Raw genomic sequence first — 23,121 nt, 5'->3', positions numbered from 1 at the left:
TTCCTGAAAGTATTTGTATGGGGTGTAGCCATGTATGGAAGTGAAACACTGACGATAAATAGTTTGGACAAGAAGAGAATAGAAGCTTTCAAAATGTGGTGCTACAGTAGAATGCTGAAGATTAGATGGGTAGATCACATAACTAATGAGGAAGTATTGTATAGGATTGGGAAGAAGAGACGTTTGTGGCACAACTTGACCGGAAGAAGGGATCGGTTGGGTGGACATCTTCTGAGGCATCAAGGGATCACCAATTTAGTATTGGAGGGCAGTGTGGAGGGTAAAAATCGTAGAGGGAGACCAAGAGATGAATACACTAAGCAGATTCAGAAGGATGTAGGTTGCAGTAGGTACTGGGAGATGAAGAACCTTGCACAGGATAGAGTAGCATGGAGAGCTGCATCAAACCAGTCTCAGGCCTGAAGACCACAACAACAACATATGTATTGTGCGAAAAATGTGACACCACCCACATGAATACTAAAAGGAATCCATTAAATTTCAGTTACGCAGTAAACCTCACAACTGTAAAGGCTGTTGATTGTACTAAAATCCTAGGGCTTACAATTATTAAGAACTTAAATTGGAATAATTATGCAGATAATGCTGTCTGGACGGCAAACCAAAGACTGTTTTATTGGCAGGACACACAGAATCTGCAACAGGTCTACTAAAGTGACTGCCTATACTAGGCTTGTCTGTTCTCTTCAGGAGTATGGCAGGGCAGTATATTATCCCTAGCAGCTAGAAGTGATGGAGGTCATCAAAAAAGTTCAAAGAAGGGAAGCTCTTTTTGTAGTATTGTAAAATAGGAAAGAGAGTGTCAGATATGATGCATGAGTTGGAGTGGCAATAACTGAAACAAAGTCAGTTTTTGTTGCAGCAAGATCTTTACACAAAATTTAAGTCACCAAACTTTCTCATCTGAATGTGAAAATATTTTTGTGATGCCCACCTAGATGAGGACAAATGATCACTGTAGCAAAATAAGAGAAATCAGAGCTTCGATACAAAGATTTAAGGGTTCATTTGTCCCACATGATACTTGAGAGTGGAACAGTAGAGAAATAGTCTGAAGGTCATTTGATGAGTCCACTGCTAAGGCACTTAAGTGTTAATTGCAGTGTAATCATGTAAATGTAAGTCTATGATTCTATACTTTTTCGTCCTGCATGCTGACCTTGGTGGTCCTTGATCATACCTCCTCCACCTGGCACCCGGATCACCCATCTTTCACTGTTTTAATTACTTTTATATGTGTGTAGCCCTTTTTTCCTGTTACATCCTCAATATATCGACTCCAATGAAGGCCAGACCTTAAGGATCATTTATCCTTGACATTATCTAATGACAAAAGAACAGGTTTTGATGCTTCATCTGAGAGAGTGGGACATTTGTGCAAGTTCCATCTTGTGCCAGAAACAGAAGAAAGTCTTTTGCTGCAGAACATGGGATTCTTGCAAATGAACTGAGTTTCTTTGATTACTTCACCACCTTGTTGTACTATTCTTGATCCATCTGATTTTTGTTTTCAATCTTTGTTTTCTGGATCTCCTCTCCATGTGTCTAGATTGATTTATTTACTGTTGTACTGTCTTACCCCAGCAGTGAGTCGGTAGGGAGAGTGGGATGTCAGATATGTGGGAAATCCCTCTGTCTGCCTGTCTGCAGAGGAGCAATTTTTGAGGGGGGGGGGGGGGGGGCATCATTGTCGGCACTTTGACCTGAACCATATACTTTTATGTCTCTGTAAATTATCAATATTGCTTTTAGTCTCTTGATTTTCTCACTTCTATGTACTGTTGAAATTCAAACAATCTATGTCTGTAGTAACTAACTATGCATCAACTAGTCATTGAATGAGGGACTGGTGACATAGCAATTTAGTCCCCTAACTCCCAACCAACCAACCAAAGATGAGTCCATGTGATCAAATGTAATGAAAGTAACAGTACATATACTTTATGTGAGAATTTCTTCATTGCAATAGAGAGACAGGAGAGGATATGTGCTGAAGTTTGTACCAACTAAAAAATCTGGTAGAAACTTCATGTTGATATATTCTGTCAGACAATGAAAATGAAGTGCTTGCAAGTACATCTGATATCCTTAACTGTAAAAATGATGTGACATGAAGGGAACTGATACCCATGATAGTAATTAATTTTATCTTTTAACATTATAGTTCTACTAGAGTAGAGCAAAGAAGAACTTTTGTGTCTTAAGATAAAACTATTTATGGAATCAACAAAACGCTTTAATTGCAAGAAATATTGTCTTATCGCAGTGCCTTTCAAATGATGAATGACATGCAAGACTTATCACAATACGTAATTATTGTCTCCACGGATCTGCTTGAAATTTTAGGAAAAGGTGTGGTGTGTAGCATCAACTATTCTGTGTTTTAAAAGAAAAGAATAAATTGAAACTACATGATATGGGGATGAAGAAAATCTGCATAATAGGTTGTAGCTTCTGCTCTATCTTTTCCATCACTGTTAAGAAACCAATTAAAATGGCTGATACCTCTTTCCATATGCCTGAAGTTGTTCTATTAAAAGCAAGAGCTCTTTCCATTAATGCAAATGTAGAACATTGCAACCAACTATACCACACTAGAATCTGACAACTTGAGAAAAAATGTGTAGAGGGGGAAAAACTTAAGAAAACTAGTAAGTAGGACACTGCTTATGTTAAATGCTGCTGATGATTATGTCTTAAATTTTATTGATGATACTTCAGTTTGTCTCTGATGATACTTTATGGAATCAAAGAATGCAAGGAAGGTAAGAAAATAATACTTCTCTGATTGAATGCATCCCATACTACAGCAGAATATGGGCAGTTTATGGGCATAGGGAGTAATTTAACCTCCAACCGCAGGTAAGAGTTGCATTCATATTTCGACAGTTGTTGTGCAAAGGTACATAACTACCACTCTTTCTGATGAAATGGTGTAGGTTCGGATGGCAGAGTTTCTTTGTGTAAGTTAACACTCCTTGCTTGTGGCTCTGATCATTCCACTACAAGCAGTTATCAACAAATGAACCTGTTGACTGTGCCAATTATCCAAATGGCTTGTCACTAATAGTGGGACACAAGAAAAATTACTGTGCCCTATTTTTAACATTTACAATTACATGCCTTACATGTGTGACATTAATACTCACATTTTTTCCCAGATTGCTGACAAATTAGCGCCTTATAAGAAGTTGTATGAAAATGCTACAGAATTTATAGAAAAGCATGAATTATGGATGACAAGTAAAGTTGGCTCATTCAATCCTGATGATATAGATCAAGAAGTTTCAAATTTATACAGAACAATATACAAATTAGAAAAGCAGTTTGGGGATGTTCCACCAGCAAAGGACCTGGCTAACACAGTATGTAACTAATCTGACTCAGGTAGATTACACTTAATTTTAATTTTGAGTTATGACTCGCAGTTACTGTTTGTTTCTGGGAAACAATTTCAGTAATTTAGATAACCACATTTATTCTTTTATTTTGTTTTGCTGTATGTGATAGTGATAGTAAGATATAAGCTCTTCTCAATTAAGCATATGTCCTAATTTTTACTTAAAAGTTACATGAAAAGAAAGTTCTTGATATCATTGCAGTGATTGCAGTTTTTAGGTTTGAAAAACTTGTCATGATTATCATCTGTTCTATGAAATGAGGAAGACTGAAATTCTAATCAGAAACCAAAATCAAACATTATTTTTAGTAAGTTTGGCTAATCATTCCAGGAGGCATTTTCACTTTATTGAAAAGAATTGCAATAGTTAACTTAGTATTAAAAGTCTTATCATTTTTAATCATGTTCTTGAAAAGGTGGGCGGTGGTTTATAAATATGAGAGGTAACATCTTCCATGACATTGCATACAGTATTGTAGCTTCGTGGTTCAGTGATTGATTTTCAGATCACAGATACCACATTGCAAGTGAGTTCAGTAAACCTTTAGGTTGAGGACATCTTAACTTTCTTCCTCTCCACTAAGTACACTATTTACCATACAATATTTTTCAAACTCACTGATTACATTTTACTAGATGCCTGTCTCTTTATTTGCAAAGTGTCATCAGTTATACTGCAGACACTATGAATTAATAATAGTTTATCTTAAGATTGAGATATATTTTTGTAAATCATCCACAACGTACATCCGCAGCATGTACTGCACATCTTTACAGTGATTATCCATAGTTCATGTTCTCTTGAGGGTAGATGCATTTAAAAAATAGATGGGACTGAATGCCTACCACTGTAATCAAGGCTGCATATAAAATACTGGCTAAGCGCCCACTTCTTCACTCATGTAGACTGTATGGTCTGCACACAATTTTTTGCCCTTTTTCTGTAACCAAATTTTTGTGTTGTTCACAAACTGCAACACTTTCTAAATTTTCATACTAATTTTGGCCCTAGAAGCATTGTCTTTTCTGACTGTACTAGTGACCAAAAGGTTTTCCTTATGTTGTTGGTTGTTTTTTGGGGAAGGAAACCAGACAGCAAGGTCATCGGTCTCATCGGATTAGGGAAGGACGGGGAAGGAAGTAGGCCGTGCCCTTTGAAAGGAACCATCGCGGCATTTGCCTGGAGCGATTTAGGGAAATCATGGAAAACCTAAATCAGGATGGCCGGACGCAGGATTGAACCATCGTCCTCCCGAATGCAAGTCCAGTGTCTAACCACTGCGACACCTCTCTCGGTTTTCCTTATGTCTAACAAAGAAGTGAAATACCACCTTTCATAGATTTAACTTTAAACAGGTTTTAGTATACCGGTGTTACAAATTTTCGTCCCCTTAGAGGTTGGATTTCCAGAAACAGTGAAAAACTTTTTTTTTCCATTTCTAACTGAGAAGCCAAACATCCTTTTTCAACAATTTAGCTTTAGAAATGCTCTTACAAAGAAATTTTTTCATAAGTGTTTCACCCCTGATTTCACACCAAAAACAGTGAAATATTTTTTTTTTTTGTTTCTCACAGAGAAGCCAAATACAATTTTTTATCCATTTAACTTCAAAAGTGCGTGCAGACTGAAATATTTCCATAAAATATTTCATCCCCAATTTCACCTCCATAGGTGTTGAATCTCCAAAAACATTGAAACATTAATTTTAAAAAATTTGTAACTGTGAAGTCGTATACCAGTTTTAATAGATGTAGCTTTAAAAATAATTTAGTAGTCTTGTAATAATGAAAAACAGAACATTCACTTACAATGTCATGCCCCCCCCCCCCCCCCCCCCTCAATATGGGTTAAATTTACGAAAATGCAGTAACACATATTCCTTTATTTCAGACCGAGAAAACAAACACCAATTTTCATGAGTGTAGAATTGCCTTAATAGCAAAATATTTTCAGGAAAATTTAATCCCCTGTTTCATCCCCTTAAGGATGGAATTTAAAAAAAATATCCCTTCTTAAATTAAGCCTGCAGTGTAACATCAACACCCTCTCCAATTTTCAAATTTCTGACCTTAGCTGTTTGGGCTGGGTGATGATGAGTCAGTGAATGGGTCAGTCAGTGGGAAGATTGTCTTTTGTATACAGAGATTATTTCACACAGTTGGCTGTGATTACCAACCATCTCTTTGACTAGGAGTGTTTATCATACAGTCTAACATGGACAGAGAGAAAGCCACAGCTTAAAAACTATGTGACAGAAGAGATAGGAAATAATCACAATCAATCTATGTCTTCCCAGTTTTCTCTAAAGCAATTAAAAAAGTGCACCGAACCTAATCAAAAAAAGGTCTTACAGAAAATATTTAAAAAATTACATCCACAATGAGAGATTTTATGAAAAAGATTAGCTTTTCATTAGAGGAATAAAGGATCATATGATTTTTCTATGATCTGACTAAAGCTCAATTCAAACTGCTACTTACTTCTATACAAACTACAGAGCTGTGGAATCAGGGACAATTGAAACACTGCTTAGCACACATTTGACAAATTATTTGGTTTTAAGTTCTCATTTGTCACCATTTTAAGTAAGAAAAATATTACTGGCAAGTATGGCTGTTTATGCATTCTTACTTGCAGTTGACACTTTAGTCCCAGTATCCTCTGCATGCTGCAGAATATATCTTATTTTACCTCCATGAATATTACATGAAATGTAAGTATGACAAATGAATATTTTTCTTGACTTGTATTCGAATATGGGTTTTTGGAATTTTGAGAGGAATTCTTTTTGTAATGCACAACACCTCTCCTGTAACATATGTCTCTTGGCTGTTGAGAAATTCTTTAATGATAATGTGCTGACTAAACAAACTTCTGATTAACAAAGCCTGTAGATCTTCTCTCTCCTATCAGACACCTTTCATATGGACTCCAGAAAAACTGTGTATTGCATTTACATTCAGTGTGTTATTTTGCATGGAATAATTTACAATGCTACTGTGGGAAAAAAGCATTGTCAATATTTATGATAAAGTCCTTTGTACACACCATTCCCACATACCAAAATATGACAGAAATTAGGAAGTTGAAGTATTACTAGACATGTCTACTGTGAAATGAATGGATATTTGGTAATGTGTGACTAAGAAAAGAAGGATTCATAAGTTTACAAGATTCAGTCAGAATTTGGAAAATAAATCCATAATAAATTGTACAATAATGACTGAAGAAATCAAAAGATGCCTGGCAGAAGTATTTATTGAGTTGGTTGTATTTATTGAGTGGAAATGTGTCTATCTCTTTCTTTTATTTTTGTGTTCTTATGGATTTATATGACAAAATAAAATCAGTTTTGTTTCCTGTTATGCCCAGTATTATCAATAAAGCATTATGTAACACTTATTGTTATCATTATATATCATCGGTGGATTGCTAATGGTGAGCACATTGGTTCTTCACACATTATTTTTCATTGTGATTTGTATTTCACCCTAATTCCATTGTCATTTTCATTCTGCTGCAATATCATTGACTTACTTTGATTTAAGATTTTGTGTGGACATTCCATTGTCTTCTTTATCTGTAATAGAGATTAGATTAGTTTAATAATAGTTCCATGTATCATGAATACAATAATTCATAATGATGTGAAACAAGTCAAATTTTCCAGTACATGACATAATTACGTTAATTTAACAACATAATTACGTTAATATAACAACTTTTTTTATTTTTTTTGAAATTTTTTTATAATTTTTTTGTTTCTTTTTTCTTTTTTTTCTTAATTTGTATCTAAAAATTCCTCTAGGGAGTAGAAGGAGTTGTCATTCAGAAATTCTTTTAATTTCTTCTTAAATACTTGTTGGTTATCTGTCAGACTTTTGATACTATCTGGTAAGTGACCAAAGACTTTAGTGGCAGTTAATTCACCCCTTTCTGTGCCAAAGTTAGATTTAATCTTTAATAGTGAAGATCATCCTTTCTCCTAGTATTGTAGTTATGCACATTGCTATTACTTTTGAATTGGGTTTGGTTGCTAATAACAAATTAAATAAGAGAGTATATATACTGAGAAGCTACTGTGAATATCCCTAGATCCTTAAATAAATGTTTGCAGGATGATCTTGGGTGGACTCCACCTATTATTCTGATTACACACTTTTGTGCAATAAATACTTTATTCCTCATTGATGAATTACCCCAAAATATGATGCCATATGCAAGCAATGAGTGAAAATAGGCGTAGTAATCTAATTTACTAAGATGTTTATCAGCAAAATTTGCAATGACCTTTATTGCATAAGTAGCTGAACTCAAACATTCCAGCAGATCATCAATGTGTTTCTTCCACTGTAATCTCTCATCAATGGGCACACCTAAAAATTTTGAATATTCTACCTTAGCTATATGCTTCTGATTAAGGTCTATATTTACAAATGGCATCATACCATTTACTGCACAGAACTGTATGTACTGTGTCTTATCACAATTCTGTGAGAGTCCGTTTACAAGGAACCACTTAGTAATTTTCTGAAAGACATTATTGACAATTTCATCAGTTAATTCTTGTTTGTCAGGTGTGATTACTACACTTGTATCATCAGCAAAGAGAACTAACTTTACCTCTTCATGAATATAGAATGCAAGTCATTAATATACACTCCTGGAAATGGAAAAAAGAACACATTGACACTGGTGTGTCAGACCCACCATACTTGCTCCGGACACTGCGAGAGGGCTGTACAAGCAATGATAACACACACGTCACAGTGGACACACCAGGAACCGTGGTGTTGGCCGTCGAATGGCGCTAGCTGCGCAGCATTTGTGCACCGCCGCCGTCAGTGTCAGCCAGTTTGCCGTGGCATACGGAGCTCCATCGCAGTCTTTAACACTGGTAGCATGCCGTGACAGTGTGGACGTGAACCGTATGTGCAGTTGACAGACTTTGAGCGAGGGCGTATAGTGGGCATGCGGGAGGCCGGGTGGACGTACCGCCGAATTGCTCTACACGTGGGGCGTGAGGTCTCCACAGTACATCGATGTTGTCGCCAGTGGTCGGCGGAAGGTGCATGTGCCCGTCGACCTGGGACTGGACCTCAGCGACGCACGGATGCACGCCAAGACCGTAGGATCCTACGCAGTGCCATAGGGGACCGCACCGCCACTTCCCAGCAAACTAGGGACAATGTTGCTACTGGGGTATCGGCGAGGACCATTGCAACCGTCTCCATGAAGCTGGGCTACGGTCCCGCACACCGTTAGGCCGCCTTCCGCTCACGCACCAACATCGTGCAGCCCGCCTCCAGTGGTGTCGCGACAGGCGTGACTGGAGGGACGAATGGAGACGTGTCGTCTTCAGCGATGAGAGTCGCTTCTGCCTTGGTGCCAATTATGGTCGTATGCGTGTTTGGCTCCGTGCAGGTGAGCGCCACAATCAGGACTGCATATGACCAAGGCACACAGGGCCAACACCCAGCATCATGGTGTGGGGAGCGATCTCCTACACTGGCCGTACACCTCTGGTGATCGTCGAGGGGACACTGAATAGTGCACGGTACATCCAAACCGTCATCGAACCCATCGTTCTACCATTCCTAGACCGGCAAGGGAACTTGCTGTTCCAACAGGACAATGCACGTCCGCATGTATCCCGTGCCACCCAACATGCTCTAGAAGGTGTAAGTCAACTACCCTGGCCAGCAAGATGTCAGGATCTGTCCCCCATTGAGCATGTTTGGGACTGGGTGAAGCGTCGTCTCACGCGGTCTGCACGTCTAGCACGAAAGCTGGTCCAACTGAGGCGCCAGGTGGAATTGGCATGGCAAGCCGTTCCACAGGACTACATCCAGCATCTCTACGATCGTGTCCATGGGAGAATAGCAGCCTGCATTGCTGCGAAAGGTGGATATACACTGTACTAGTGCCGACATTGTGCATGCTCTGTTGCCTGTGTCTATGTGCCTGTGGTTCTGTCAGTGTGATCATGTGATGTATCTGACCCCAGGAATGTGTCAATAAAGTTTCCCCTTCCTGGGACAATGAATTCACGGTGTTCTTATTTCAATTTCCAGGAGTGTATATTAAGAACAACAAAGGGCCCAAGACCGACCCTTGTGGAACCCCATTCTTGATAGTTCCCCAGTTTGAGGAATCTTCTGATCTTTGCATATTATGAGAACTGCTTATTTCAACTTTCTGCACTCTTCCAGTTAGGTACAAATTAAACCATTTGTGCACTGTCCCACTCATGCCACAATACTTGAGCTTGTCTAGCAGAATTTCATGATTTACACAATCAAAAGCCTTTGAGAGATCACAAAAAATCCCAATGGGTGGTGTTCGGTTATTCAGATCATCAAGATTTGATTGTTGAAAGCATATATGGCTTTTTCTGTTGAAAAAACTTTCTGGAAACCAAATTGACATTTTGTTAGTACTTCATTTTTACAGATATGTGAAGCTGCTCTTGAATACATTACTTTCTCATAAATTTTGGATAAAGCTGTTAGAAAGGAGATTGGTCAATAATTGTTGACATCAGATCTATCCCCTTTTTTATGCAAAGGTATAACAATAGCATATTTCAGTCTATCAGGGAAAATGCCCTCTTCCAGAGAGCTATAACACAGGTGGCTGAGAATCTTACTTATCTGTTGAGAACAAGCATTTAGTATTTTGCTGGAAATGCCATCAATTCCATGTGAGTTTTTACTTTTAGGCAAGTTTATTGTTTTCCTAATTTCAGAGGGAGAAGTGGGTGAGATTTCAATTGTATCAAATTGCATAGTTATGGCCTCTTCCATTAACAGCCTAGCATCTTCTAATGAACACCTGAATCCTACTATATTCACAACATTTAGAAAATGACTATTAAAAGTATTTCCAACTTCTGACTTTTTGTTCATAAAGTTTTCATTCAATTTGATGGTAATACTGTCCTCTGGTGCTCTTGGTTGACCTGTTTCTCTTTTAATAATATTCCAAATTGTTTTAATTTTATTATCAGAGTTGCTGTTTTTAGACATGATACACATACTTCTGGATTTTTTAATAACTTTTCTTAACATAGCACAGTAGTTTTTATAATGTTTGATAGTTTCTGGGTCACTCCTTCCCCCTCCATGTGAAAAATTGAATGATGTAAGTAGCAAGCTGTCATGATTTACAGTGAAGACATCAGACAATGCCCTCTACAGCACACACAGCACCCTGAACAGGGAAGTAAGTTTTCATGTGAATGTTTTCTGTAACTGGGAATACAATAGTACTATCAGTTGAGAACCATTGTTAAGATTTCTTACTGGTGTTTTGGTTGTGTTCAGTATTGTAGAGTTACTATTGACCCCATTTCCACGCAAATAATGTAGTTGAAAAATTTCCAAGAACTTCTAATACAGAATCCATTTCTGAAGAGTATGTAATGTTTTATATAAGTATTCATCGCAAAATACTGCCTGTCAAAAAAAATTAAGCACCCAGAAGACATGGTCAGCTGTCAATGTAACTTTGTACATGTAAATAAAATAGAAAGAAACTTCCACATGGGAAAAATATATTAAAAACAAAGATTCCAAGACTTAGCAAGCGGGAAAGCGCTGGTAGACAGGCACAATAAAATAACACACAAACACAAAATTTCTAGCTTTCACAACCAACGGTTGCTTCTTCAGGAAAGAGGGAAGGAGAGGGAAAGACGAAAGGATGTGAGTTTTAAGGGAGAGGGTAAGGAGTCATTCCAATCCCGGGAGCGGAAAGACTTACCTCAGGGGGAAAAAGGATAGGTATATGCTCATGCACACACACACACACACACACACACACACATATCCATCCATACATATACAGACATGGATATATATGTATGGATGGATATGTGTGTGTGTGTGTGTGTGCGTGAGCATATACCTATCCTTTTTTCCCTCTGAGGTAAGTCTTTCCGCTCCCAGGATTGGAACGACTCCTTACCCCTTCCCTTAAAACCCACATCCTTTCGTCTTTCCCTCTCCTTCCCTCTTTCCTGAAGAAGCAACCGTTGGTTGCGAAAGCTAGAAATTTTGTGTGTGTGTTTGTGTGTTATTTTATTGTGCCTGTCTACAGGCGCTTTCCCGCTTGGTAAGTCTTGGAATCTTTGTTTTTAATATATAACTTTGTACATGTACACTCAAATGTGGGAATGTAAATGATTAAGAGTTACAATTTTCTGTGGAAGGTAGAATGGCCACCAGAGTCCATTAGGTATATAAGGGGCTAGTATAGCATTAGATGTTGAGCAAACACTATGAAGGACACTGAGATACTGTGTAATTGTGTGAAACAGTGCTATTAGCATCTGACAGGGACACCATTGTGGTTCTCCATTTGGCCGCATTTTTAGATAGTGCAATATACAGATTTGTGAGGCATTCAGTTGTGACAGAGGCTCGTTGGACTGCATTGAAAAATGAGGGCTGGCATACTCATCGTCAAGGTACTGGTCCACCATGTCTCATCATCACAAGGAAGAATCATTGTATTGTGCACTAAGCATATTATAACTCCTTCACATCTGTACCTACCGCCTGAGAACAAGTTACGGTCTCCCTTCACCTTCATGTCTCATTCCACACCATAGGTCACAGACTAGCCACACTCAGACTATGAAATTACTGTCCCATGCTTATGCTGGTGTTAACACAACAGAAATGGCTGTATTTGCAATTGTACCATAACCAGGAAGCATGGACTGCTGTTGAATGGTGCCTGATTGTGTTCAGTGATTAAGAGCAGTTCTGCATTATCCTGAATGATCATTGTCAATTAGTTTCGTAGCACCTTGAGGAGAGGTTCCATTATAACAATGTTGCAATGAGGCACAGAGGTGTTACTCCTGGAGCCGTGAGACTGCTACGGTCGCAGGTTCGAATCCTGCCTCGGGCATGGATGTGTGTGATGTCCTTAGGTTAGTTAGGTTTAAGTAGTTCTAAGTTCTAGGGGACTAATGACCACAGCAGTTGAGTCCCATAGTGCTCAGAGCCATTTTTTTTGTTACTCCTGGCATTATGGTATGGGAAGACATTGGGTATGGCCTCAGGTCACAGCAGGTAGTGGTTAAGGGGTCTCTGATGGCAAAGTGTTATATCACACACATCTTTCATCCTCTTGTCCTGCAGCAGTATTGTGGTATCATTTTTAATGGGGCAATGCGTGTACACACATTGCATGTGTGCCTGTGAACTGTACATGTGATGTCAAGATAATCCCATGGCCAACAAGGTTCCAAGATCTATCCCTTACAGAATCCATGTGGGACCATCTCAGATGTCAGTTCATCCCAGAACCAGTATCCATGATAATGACGACCAGTTGAGACAGTCATTGGCCAGCTTTCCTCAAGAGAGGATACAGCAAATTTATGACACCCCTCTCAGTGGAATCAGTCTATGCATGTAGGCCAGAGCATGTACAGTGTCATGCTGAAAAGTTGGTTCTTACTTCGAAGTTCTTTGTAAATTTGACTTAGTTTTGTAATGACATCTGCAGCAATATCACACATTCTTTATTTTTTGTCAGTGTTTGTGAGGGACATATCTGAATATAATTCACTCTATTGTCAAAATGTATTCCTCAGTTTTTACTTTTCAATTAGGCAAAGTATATTTGAATATAGATTACCTGTTACCTATGTTTCATTTATGGACTTTCTTTTTTTTTTCTAGGTACGTGTTCAAATAGAAAAGTTTCGTGAAAACATGCCAATTATACAGACTCTTGGAAATCCTGGCATGAAGGAACGTCACTGGGAAAAAGTGTCAGAGATAGTTGGCTTTCCCATAAAACCAGATTTCGAACTCTCATTATCCAAAGTTATAGATTTTGGCCTAGAAGATTTTATCCCACGATTTGAAGCTATAAGTGAGTCTGCAACAAAAGAAAACAATTTGGAGAGAGCTCTGGAGAAGATGAAGAAAGAATGGGCTGATATGGAGTTTGCAGCGATTCCATATCGTGACAGTGGCACTCACATTTTATCAGCAGTTGATGACATTCAAGTTTTGCTGGATGATCATATTGTGAAAACACAGACTATGAAGAGCTCACCATACATTAAGCCTTTTGAAGCTGAAATACTGTAAGTTTGTTAGAAAGTACACTGTGACTATTAAGCAAGTGACATATAATACCTTTTCCCTCTATTGCTTAAACATGGACTGTAACATCATTGTGCCCACTGGTATTCATTTTTACTTACATTTTCGTGTAACAGTGGTCTATTTTTATCATAAGAATGATACATATGTCACCCTAACAGTATTACCTTATATTTACTTGCAGAACATGGGAATGATACTGAAAAACAACTGAATGCTGCAACTGTTGATCAGATGTTATGGATTCAGATCAGATATAGACATTTAAAAAAGAAGTAATCCTTCTTTATAGTATATGGAAACCACTACATTTAACAAAAATGCAACATGACATTAAATTTTTTGTTGTAATCCAACATTTACTTAATGGGGTTAAAAAGAGGAAGTTGTGTGTGGTCATTTAAAATAAAGCTATCAGTCTGTCTCATATGTTAATTGATTTCAAGTATTTTTGAGATTTTCACTCTGCAGCGGAGTGTGTGCTGATGTGAAACTTCCTGACAGATTAAAACCATGTGCCAGACTGAGACTTGAACTCAGAACCTTTGCCTTCTGCGGGCAAACGCTCTAGTATCTGAGCTACCCAAGCATGACTCACGCCCTGTCCTCACAGCTTTAGTTCCACCAGTACATCGTCTCCTACCTTCCAAACTTCATAGAAGCTCTCCTGCGAACCTTGCAGAACTAGCACTCCTGGAAAAAAGGATATTGTGGAAACATGGCTTAGCCACAAACTATTGTGCAAGTGACAGGCTTTACATATGACTAAAATGCCCTTAAGTTTTGTCAGGTCTTACTACAATGTAATTAGGTGCTCTCAGTAGAGTTAACTTTATACACATGATGTTGTAACTTTCATCACATAGTGTGAGAAAGTTATTGGTTTACCACAGTTATTGACATATCTTAGGAAATAACATCAGTTGCATACTACAATCATTCTGATAGGTGTGCTGCTGTTATATCATCTATGATGTGAATGCAGAGAAAAAAATGAAAGATTTGCAGGCATGTTCATTGCTGACATGAAACCAAGTGATTCCTCATCAGTTAATCAGTTTTCATATTTGTGAGCCACCTTGCCCTGTATGCAGGTGCAATTCAGTCAAAAATTATTCTTTTGATTTTACATAAAAAACAAAATCTTTAAATTCACTAGTATTCTGAAACTCTCAGTATGTTAGAAGCCTCTTTCTGTAGACTGTATAAAATAATGAATATAGCATTGTGCTATTCTAGGTGACTTTCAGCTATGAAGTACTGAAATGAATTTACTTTTCTTGCAGACAGTGGGAAGGAAAACTGATATTGTTGCAGGAAATATTAGATGACTGGCTTAGAGTTCAGTGCACATGGCTATATTTGGAGCCTATTTTCTCTTCACCAGATATTCAAAGCCAGATGCCTGAAGAAGGAAGAAAATTCAGTGCCGTTGATAAGGTGGATAACGAAAATCGCTATTTCAGATTCTTTGGTGTGTGTGTGTGTGTGTGTGTGTGTGTGTGTGTGTGTGTGTGTGCGCGCGCGCGCATGCCTTAATGCTTCAGAGGTATCCGAAAGAGTCTAAATAAACTTTGTACTGTTTTGTTTTGTAGATATGGCGTGATATAATGAAAACAGTTTTGCTTGATACAAAAGTGTTGGCTGTTGTTGAAATTGATAAAATGTTAGAACGCTTAAAGAAATGCAATTCTTTATTGGAGATGATACAGCGTGGACTAAATGACTACTTGGATAAGAAAAGAATATACTTCCCAAGATTCTTTTTCTTGTCAAATGATGAACTGCTTGAAATTCTGTCAGAAACAAAGGACCCAACGAGGTAAGCAATTATATACATTTTTACTTCTAAAAAGATTTCTGTGAATATAGGAGGTGCATCACTTGTGTGAAAGCTGTTGGGTTCATTATACTTAAGCAGTCAAGATGGTAGTTATTCTGTGCTGTGGTCACTGTGTACGGACAAGGGCTATCCAGAAAGTAACTGACATTTCAGTCTGTGACGGCAATGAAGAGGTTACAGCTGCCATGTTGGGGCCATAACATTCCTACACTCTGTTGAATCCAACAGTGGTACCTTGTGATCTGTGTTTCTACTACTTTGCTTTCTGTGATGTGTTAAATGTGCACTGCCATAGAAAATCTTGCAGCATGTGAAGTGCCTTCTGTGCTTAGGTTTTTGCTAGGAAATAATTGCAAACCAATTGAAATTTATTGCGATCTTTGTGATGTGTACAGAAAAGGACTAATGAATGAAAGCTGAGTGGGGCAGTGGTGCATTAATTGTCAAAATGGTCATGCCAGTGGTAGGCGTAGCCTTGTGACTGATGAACTAGTGATGAAAATCAATGAAAAAGTTTGTGAAAATCATCATTTCATGATTACAGAAAGTTTACAACATTTTCTCCTAATTTCACAGAGTTTGCTGCATAAAATTGGGGACACACACATTCTCCCAAGAAACAAGGAAGTCTTTGCAAATGCTGTCAGTGAGAAAGATCTTGAGTGCTGTGTTTTGGGACTCTAAGGGGAGTGATTCTTGTTGATTTCCTTGAGCATGGCTCAACAATTAACTCACGCAGGTTTTGTCAGACACTGTCAAAGTTAAGGCAGGTGATACAAAATAAGTACCAGGGAAAACTTAGCATAAAAGTTTTGTTTTCTCACTACAACACATGTCCACAAATAACCAGTTGTGCCTGAGAGATCCTATGCGAGGCATTTGGTCCTCCACCATAAAGCACAGATTTGGCACTGAGTAGCTACCAACTTTTTCCACAATGAGGACATGGCTCACTACACACTGCTTTGATACTGACACTGAGCTGCATGCTGGTATAAGCCAGTGATTGCATTTGCAGGTGGGAGATTTCTACAGGGCCGGTATTGAAAATCGTATGCCATGATATGGTAAGTGCCTCAATTTGAATGGTGATTATGTAGAAAAATAGCTTAAGAGGTACCTTTAAATTGTATTTAATAAAATTTGTCTTTTCTGTATTATTATTTGTTTATTTCAAAATGTCTGTTACTTTCTGGATAGCCTTAGTATATGTCCCCTGTCCTATCCACTGCTTCACAAACTCATAACAGTCACAGGAACATGCCCTGAAGCAGCTAAAATGGCAGCTTGTGATGAACTCATTCCCCAAACACAAATCATTCTCTCTTGTTTGAACACACTCATATGGACATATTGTTGAAGATGGAGTTCTAGATGGTGACATTAGAAAAGTGCAGTGACCCATTGCTCATAGCTAAGTAGAATTTTACTAGTGCATTGGATGAAATGTATCACGAAAATAATTCTGTTTCTGTATTGCAACTTTTGGCTGTATGGAATTGTGATAAAGTATTCCTAGTATTGGTTAGTAACTATATTTGTTGATTATGATGACACTAAAGTATCACAAAGTGATGTTGACCCATTGAAATATTAACAGTGCTCACACAAAGAAATTGTTACCTAAACATAAAGAAAATTCTTTTTATCTGTAAACTCTGATAATCATTATGACAAAACAGGGGGAGTGATACATTTGATTGCTCATACACAAGTGCTGATGGGCTGAGATGTTGATATGCACATAAAAAAGACTGAGAATGTCACTAGCTTTATGGCAAATTCTTCATCAGAGGTGTAGCATACACATCCGTGCAAACACATTTATATATGTACACATGCACTTGTATTGCTACTCTGTCCTGACTGACTGTAGTGGGTGACAGTTATGTCATGTGGAATGGTTAAGAGGAGAATAAGAGGAGAAAGGAAGTAGTGTGTGTGTGTGTATGTGTGTGTGTGGGGGGGGGGGTTCAGTTGAAGGAGGGATGGTTGATGAAAGATGCCTAGGACAGAGGAACATTTGTGTGGGATAGGAATGTGACATCATTGGGCTTGTGTGACATGGTGACTTGTGCACAGAAAAGAGTGACATGGAGAAGTGGATTGGGAAGGGGATGTAGAACTGAGGAAGAGGGTGACTGTAGAGAAGAGGGAGTAAGTTCAGAATGAGTGATATTCAGATGTGGGGGCTGGTGGAAGTGGAAGTGGGTGCGGGGCAGAGACTATTGGAGATCAAGGCCAGGATGATTACAAGAATGAAGAATGCATTGCTAGGATGGCTAGCATCAACATAATTCAGATAAGGTGGTGCTGGAGTTAAGGATCTAGATGGCATGAGTTGTGAAGCACCCACTGAAATCAAGCATGTTACACACAGCATTGTGATCTGCCATTGGGTGATCCGCTTTGGTCTTGACCACAGTTTGACCATAGCCATCCATTCGGATTGATGTTGGTCAATAATTACAGCTCTACTTTCGCAAGTTGCCTTGCCTCTGTCAGGACTGGCCCTCCTCCTGATAGGCACAATAGGGACCTCTGTATTGCCTCCCAACCTCTATAACCAAAGCTAACCAAACCCCTAAACTGAATCTTGGCCCTCCCAGTTCATATTTTCAGCCAACAATGACCCTCCCCGAGCCTCACCTAACCAATCTCTGATTACCTTCCATGAGTTTCTTACCTTCAAGCTGTCCACACTCTCTATTCTTAGCTCCCTTCCAATGAACACTAACCTCTCAACAACCATTCACAATCATGAAATAAGCCTTGATATAGTCATCCTCCCTGCACACAAAGGCATCACCACTGTTGTGATGAACTGCAATGGTTACTTGGTAGAAAGTAATTGCCAACTGCTTTGCTACTCCACCTGCAACTGATGCCATAGTGATCTCATCCTGGAAGTCCAGCATAACCTCCAATCTCTTCTCAAATCTATATGCCCACACATGAAACTCTTTCCAAAATTCCATTCTTTGTCAACCTGCTTCCCAAAACCCATAACCTTAACAGTCAAGGACAGAAAATTACAGCTGGCTACTGTACTCTCAAAGAAATAATTAGGCTTTTCTCAGTCAACGACTCCATCCAGTAGTCCACAACTCAGCTTCTCATAACATAGCTACAAGAAACTTGCTTCATGGATTCCCAGCCATCCCCACACCAATGCCATCTGAACCCCTAGTCATCACTATTGACATAGTCTTCCTGTATACCAACACCCCCATCCCTATGGCGTTACCACTACGCAACACTACCTCTCTCAGCATCATCCCAACTTCAAATCTACTACTGACAAATTGTATTCTTACACATAAATATTTCTCATTTGAGAGTAATATGCTATGTGTTCAAAAGATCCGGACACCCCAAAAACATATGTTTTTCATATTAGGTGCATTGTGCTGCCTCTGATCTGCCAGGTACTCCATATCAGCAAACTCAGTAGTTATTAGACATCGTGAGACAGCAGAATAGGGTGCTCCGTGGAACTCATGGACTTCAAACTTGGTCAGTTGCTTGGTTGTCACTTATCTCAGACATCTGTGCACAAGATTTACACAGGCCCAAACATCCCTAGGTCCACTGTTTACAATGTGATAACAAAGCCGAAATGTGAAGGGACATGTACAGTGCAAAAGAGCATAGGCCGACCTCGTCTGGACCGACAGAGACCACCGACAATTGAAGAGGGTCATAATGTGTAATAGGCAGACATCTGCCCAGACCATGACACAGGAATTCCAAACTGCATCAGGATCCACTACAAGTACTATGATAGTTAGGTGTGAGGTGAGAAAACTGGGATTTCATGTTTGAGCAGCTGCTCATAAGTCACACATCATGCTGGTAAAAGCCAAATGATGCCTTGCTTGGTGTAAGGAGCATAAACATTGGATGATTGCACTGTAGAAAAATGTTGTGTGGAGTCACGAATCATGGTACTCAATGTGGTAATCCAGTGTATGGCGAATGGCCGGTGAAGATCATCTGCCAGCATGTGCCAAAATTGGGAGGTGGTGGTATTATGGTGTGATCTGTTTTTCATGGACAGGGCTTGCACCCCTTGTTGTTTTGTGTGGCACTATCACAGCACAGGCCTACATTGATATCTTAAGCTCCTTCTTGCTTCCCACTGTTGAAGGGCAATTCAGGGATGGCGACTGCGTCTTTCAACATGATCGACTACCTGCCACCTGTTCATAATGCACAGGCTGTGGTAGAGTGATTACATGACAATAACATACCTGTATTGGACGGGCATGCACAGACTCCTGACCTGAATCCTATAGAACCTGGGCCTCACCAACCATCATTAATACCCCCCCCCCCCCTCCCCTTGGTGCAGCATTCCATGAAGAATGGGCTGCCATTCCCCAAGAAACCTTCCAGCACCTGATTGAATGTATACCTGTGAAAGTGAAAGCTGTCATCAAGGCTAAGGGTGGGCCACTACCATATTGAATTCCAGCATTACTGATGGAGGGTGCCACGAACATGTAAGTCATTTTCAGCTAGGTGTCCGGATACTTTTGATCACATAGTGTAAGTTCATAAAAATCCTCAGAATGGCCACAGGCACCTGCACTGCACCCTTGCATGTGCACCTGTTTGTGTGCTGCCTGGAGGTACTGTTCCTAGCTACCCAACAACCCCTCTCTGGCTCAGTTTCATTGGTGGTATCTTCATGATCTGGGCCAAGACTCTATCCTTCTCTCCCATCTGTTTCACATAGTCCTCCTCAGCCCCCCATAATGACACCATCATGTTCATTGGCCTCCATCTCCACCTCCACCTCCATCCAAACCTCAGTCCATATAAAGCCCACTAACCAGCAACATTGCTTTCATTTTGGTAGTTGACATTCATTTGAAACACTCTCCCATACAATCTGACCACCCTTGGGATGTACAGGTGCAATGATGAGGAGTCCCTTGACTGGAATGCTGAAGGTCTGATACACAAACCATCACTGAAAACAATTTCCTGTGCCATATCCCCACAGGCCACTAATCCTCTGCCCATCCCTAGGAATCAGCTGAAAGCCTGCAGGACTCAGTACCAATCTAGACTGGACCATCTGAACCATAACCTTTGTCAAAACTTTGATTACCTACTATTGTGCCTGGCAATGAGGAACATCCTACACACCATTCATCTAACCCATTCCCAAAGTGCTATTCCACCACTGATCCAGTCTATGCGCTATCTTAATCCATCCTTATGCTGCACCTGCTACTAGTCCCTAGCCACATGGATAATACCCCTGTGGAAGACCCAGGTGTGGTAATCTGCACATGTTACTACAGTCCCATCACGGGCTTATTGTACCCCATCAGAAACAGGGCAACAATTGAATGCATTTCCATCATATACTACTTCTGCTATAATTTCTGCACAGACTTGGTCACCATAACTGCCAACCAGCTATCCACACAACTGCATGGCCACTGTCAAGTTGTGGCCAAGGGCAGTGTTGACCACCCAGTGCCAGAACACCCACTGAGTGTAACCTGCTGAATTTAAATTGCAGCTTTACAACATCCAACACCAATTAGATTGTACCCCCTCCTCAACATCAGCCTGCAATAAACCTTTGATCCTGTAAACCTCCTGGCCTCAGTATTTTGTAGCCCCATACTCATCTACTCATCACCACTCCTACTCCATATCCCTAACAACCCTAACTCACACCATCTTTTCTGCAGTCTCCCATCCCAGTCGACTCATCCACGCCACTGTGTCCTGTGTACAAAAAACATGTAATGAGCGGATGGCATTGTTGGCCAGGAGCCCCATCTGGGGAAGTTTGGCCGCCAAGTGCAAGTCTTATTTCAGTTGACGCCACATTGGAAAACTTGCATGCCAGTGATGAGGATGAAATGATGATGAGGACAACACGACACCCAGTCCGTGAGTGGAGAAAGTCTCCAACCCGGCCAGGAATCGAACTCGGGCCAGCTTGCATGGGAGACAAGAATGTTACCACCCAGCTAAGCAGGCTGCATGCAAATCCCCTGCCTGTGGCTAGAAGTTCAGCAGTGCTATATTCCTATCCTGTATGACAGTGACTCTGTCTCAGCTGTCATTCCCCAACCTGCCTTTCTCTTTCTGCCATTATTCACCCCTCCTCCTCCTTTACCCACACCTGACCATCCATAAACCAGCCTTACTTTTCCTGTTTCCCACTTCACCTGACACAGTCCCTCCTCACCCCAGTCGAGCATCAGTGCGGGGACAATATCATCAGCCAGGACAGTGTAGCCATAAATGTGTATGTGTGTTCAATGCAACTGAAGCTGGAAAGCTAGAAACATTCTCAGTCATGCTTATGTGCCCATTGACGACTCAGTGCTTCATCTGTATGGTGAGGTGTTACCTTTACTCCTTAAATCACTTATGTCCCACGTAGGACTATGCACACCATATTCATATATCAAATGTGTCACCCTAACCGCCGTCTGCTTCACGTCTGCTGTGCAGCGAGCTACCTTAATTTAAGTATTATCTGTATTTTTCTTACTTGTCACTTCTTCTTCTGCGTGTTTTGCTTTTAGGAAGCTTTAATAGTAGAGTGCTATTAAGTGTTCCATAGATCTCGTGTTTGTTTTGAATACAGTCAGGGAGAGTCCCTTTAGTCAGCCATAGTGCCAGTAGTGTCAGTGTCGCCCTAACCGCCGTCTGCTTCACATCTTCTGTGCAGCGAGCTACCTTAATTTAAGTATTATCTGTATTTTTCTTACTTGTCACTTCTTCTTCTGCGTGTTTTTGCTTTTAGGAAGCTTTAATAGTAGAGTGCTATTAAGTGTTCCATAGATCTCGTGTTTGTTTTGAATACAGTCAGAGAATCCCTTTAGTCAGCCATAGTGCTAGTAGTGCTAGTGTTTGTTTTCAATACCGTCCAGAGACAGGTAGTGCTATTTTCCTTGTTTCTACAAGAAGTGGTTAGCAATCACAGTTTAGTCAATAATCAACCGCCTTTAGCGAATTAGCAGTCTAGTTAAAAGCTGATTAACACTCTATAGTAAATTGATTTCTTAGGATGGCTAGGATGTGTGGCTGCTGTGTACGGACGCAGGAGGAGCTGGCCACTCTTCGCGAACAGCTGAGCGTGTTGATGGCCGCAGTCAGCCGTCTTCAGGCTGCTGCCTCGGAGTGTAGCGGCAGTGGGGAGTCTGGTGCGTCGCATGGTGCACCCCAAGTGTTAGATGCTTCACCCACTGTCCCTGCTGTCGAGACATCTTCGCGGGTACCGGGCGCGGTTGGGCCACCCTCTCCCCAAGGGGAGTGGCGGGTTCAGCGGCGTTCGCGGCGCACGAGGCGGAGGGTCAATGTGGAGGCTGGCCGTGTGGCATCGCCCGCTCTGCCTGTGAGTGGACATGTGGCTGCTCCTTCAGGAAGGTCCGAGCAGGCACACGGGGGGAGGGGTTTATTAGTTATTGGGAGCTCCAACGTTAGGCGGGTGATGGAGCCCCTTAGGGAAATAGCGGAAAGGTCGGGGAAGAAGGCCAGTGTTCACTCTGTCTGCTTGCCGGGGGGTCTCATCCGAGATGTGGAGGAGGCCCTACCGGCCACGATAGAGAGCACTGGGTGCACCCGACTGCAAATTGTTGCTCATGTCGGCACCAATGACTCTTGCCGTCTGGGTTCAGAGGTCATCCTCAGTTCGTACAGGCGGTTGGCGGAGTTGGTGAAGGTGGAAAGCCTCGCTCGCGGGGTG

The 23,121-nt window shown here is 40.5% G+C and overlaps 1 protein-coding gene across 1 annotated transcript in view; it reads left to right on the top strand.

Annotated features, from left to right (window-relative positions):
* The window catches only part of LOC126336485 (dynein axonemal heavy chain 7), a 978,012-nt gene that overhangs the window by 341,307 nt on the left and 613,584 nt on the right, over positions 1-23,121 (top strand). Inside the window, exons 11-14 of the mRNA XM_050000228.1 lie at positions 3,183-3,386; positions 13,121-13,533; positions 14,839-14,992; positions 15,148-15,374. Of these exons, the coding sequence (XP_049856185.1) occupies positions 3,183-3,386; positions 13,121-13,533; positions 14,839-14,992; positions 15,148-15,374 (998 nt within the window). The remainder of the gene's footprint in view (positions 1-3,182; positions 3,387-13,120; positions 13,534-14,838; positions 14,993-15,147; positions 15,375-23,121) is intronic.

The sequence above is a fragment of the Schistocerca gregaria genome, chromosome 2 (assembly GCF_023897955.1).
Source record: "Schistocerca gregaria isolate iqSchGreg1 chromosome 2, iqSchGreg1.2, whole genome shotgun sequence".
Classification (NCBI taxonomy): Eukaryota; Metazoa; Arthropoda; class Insecta; order Orthoptera; family Acrididae; genus Schistocerca; species Schistocerca gregaria.
Note: the sequence above shows the minus strand (reverse complement) of the source record. Positions and strands in the feature narration are given on the sequence as shown.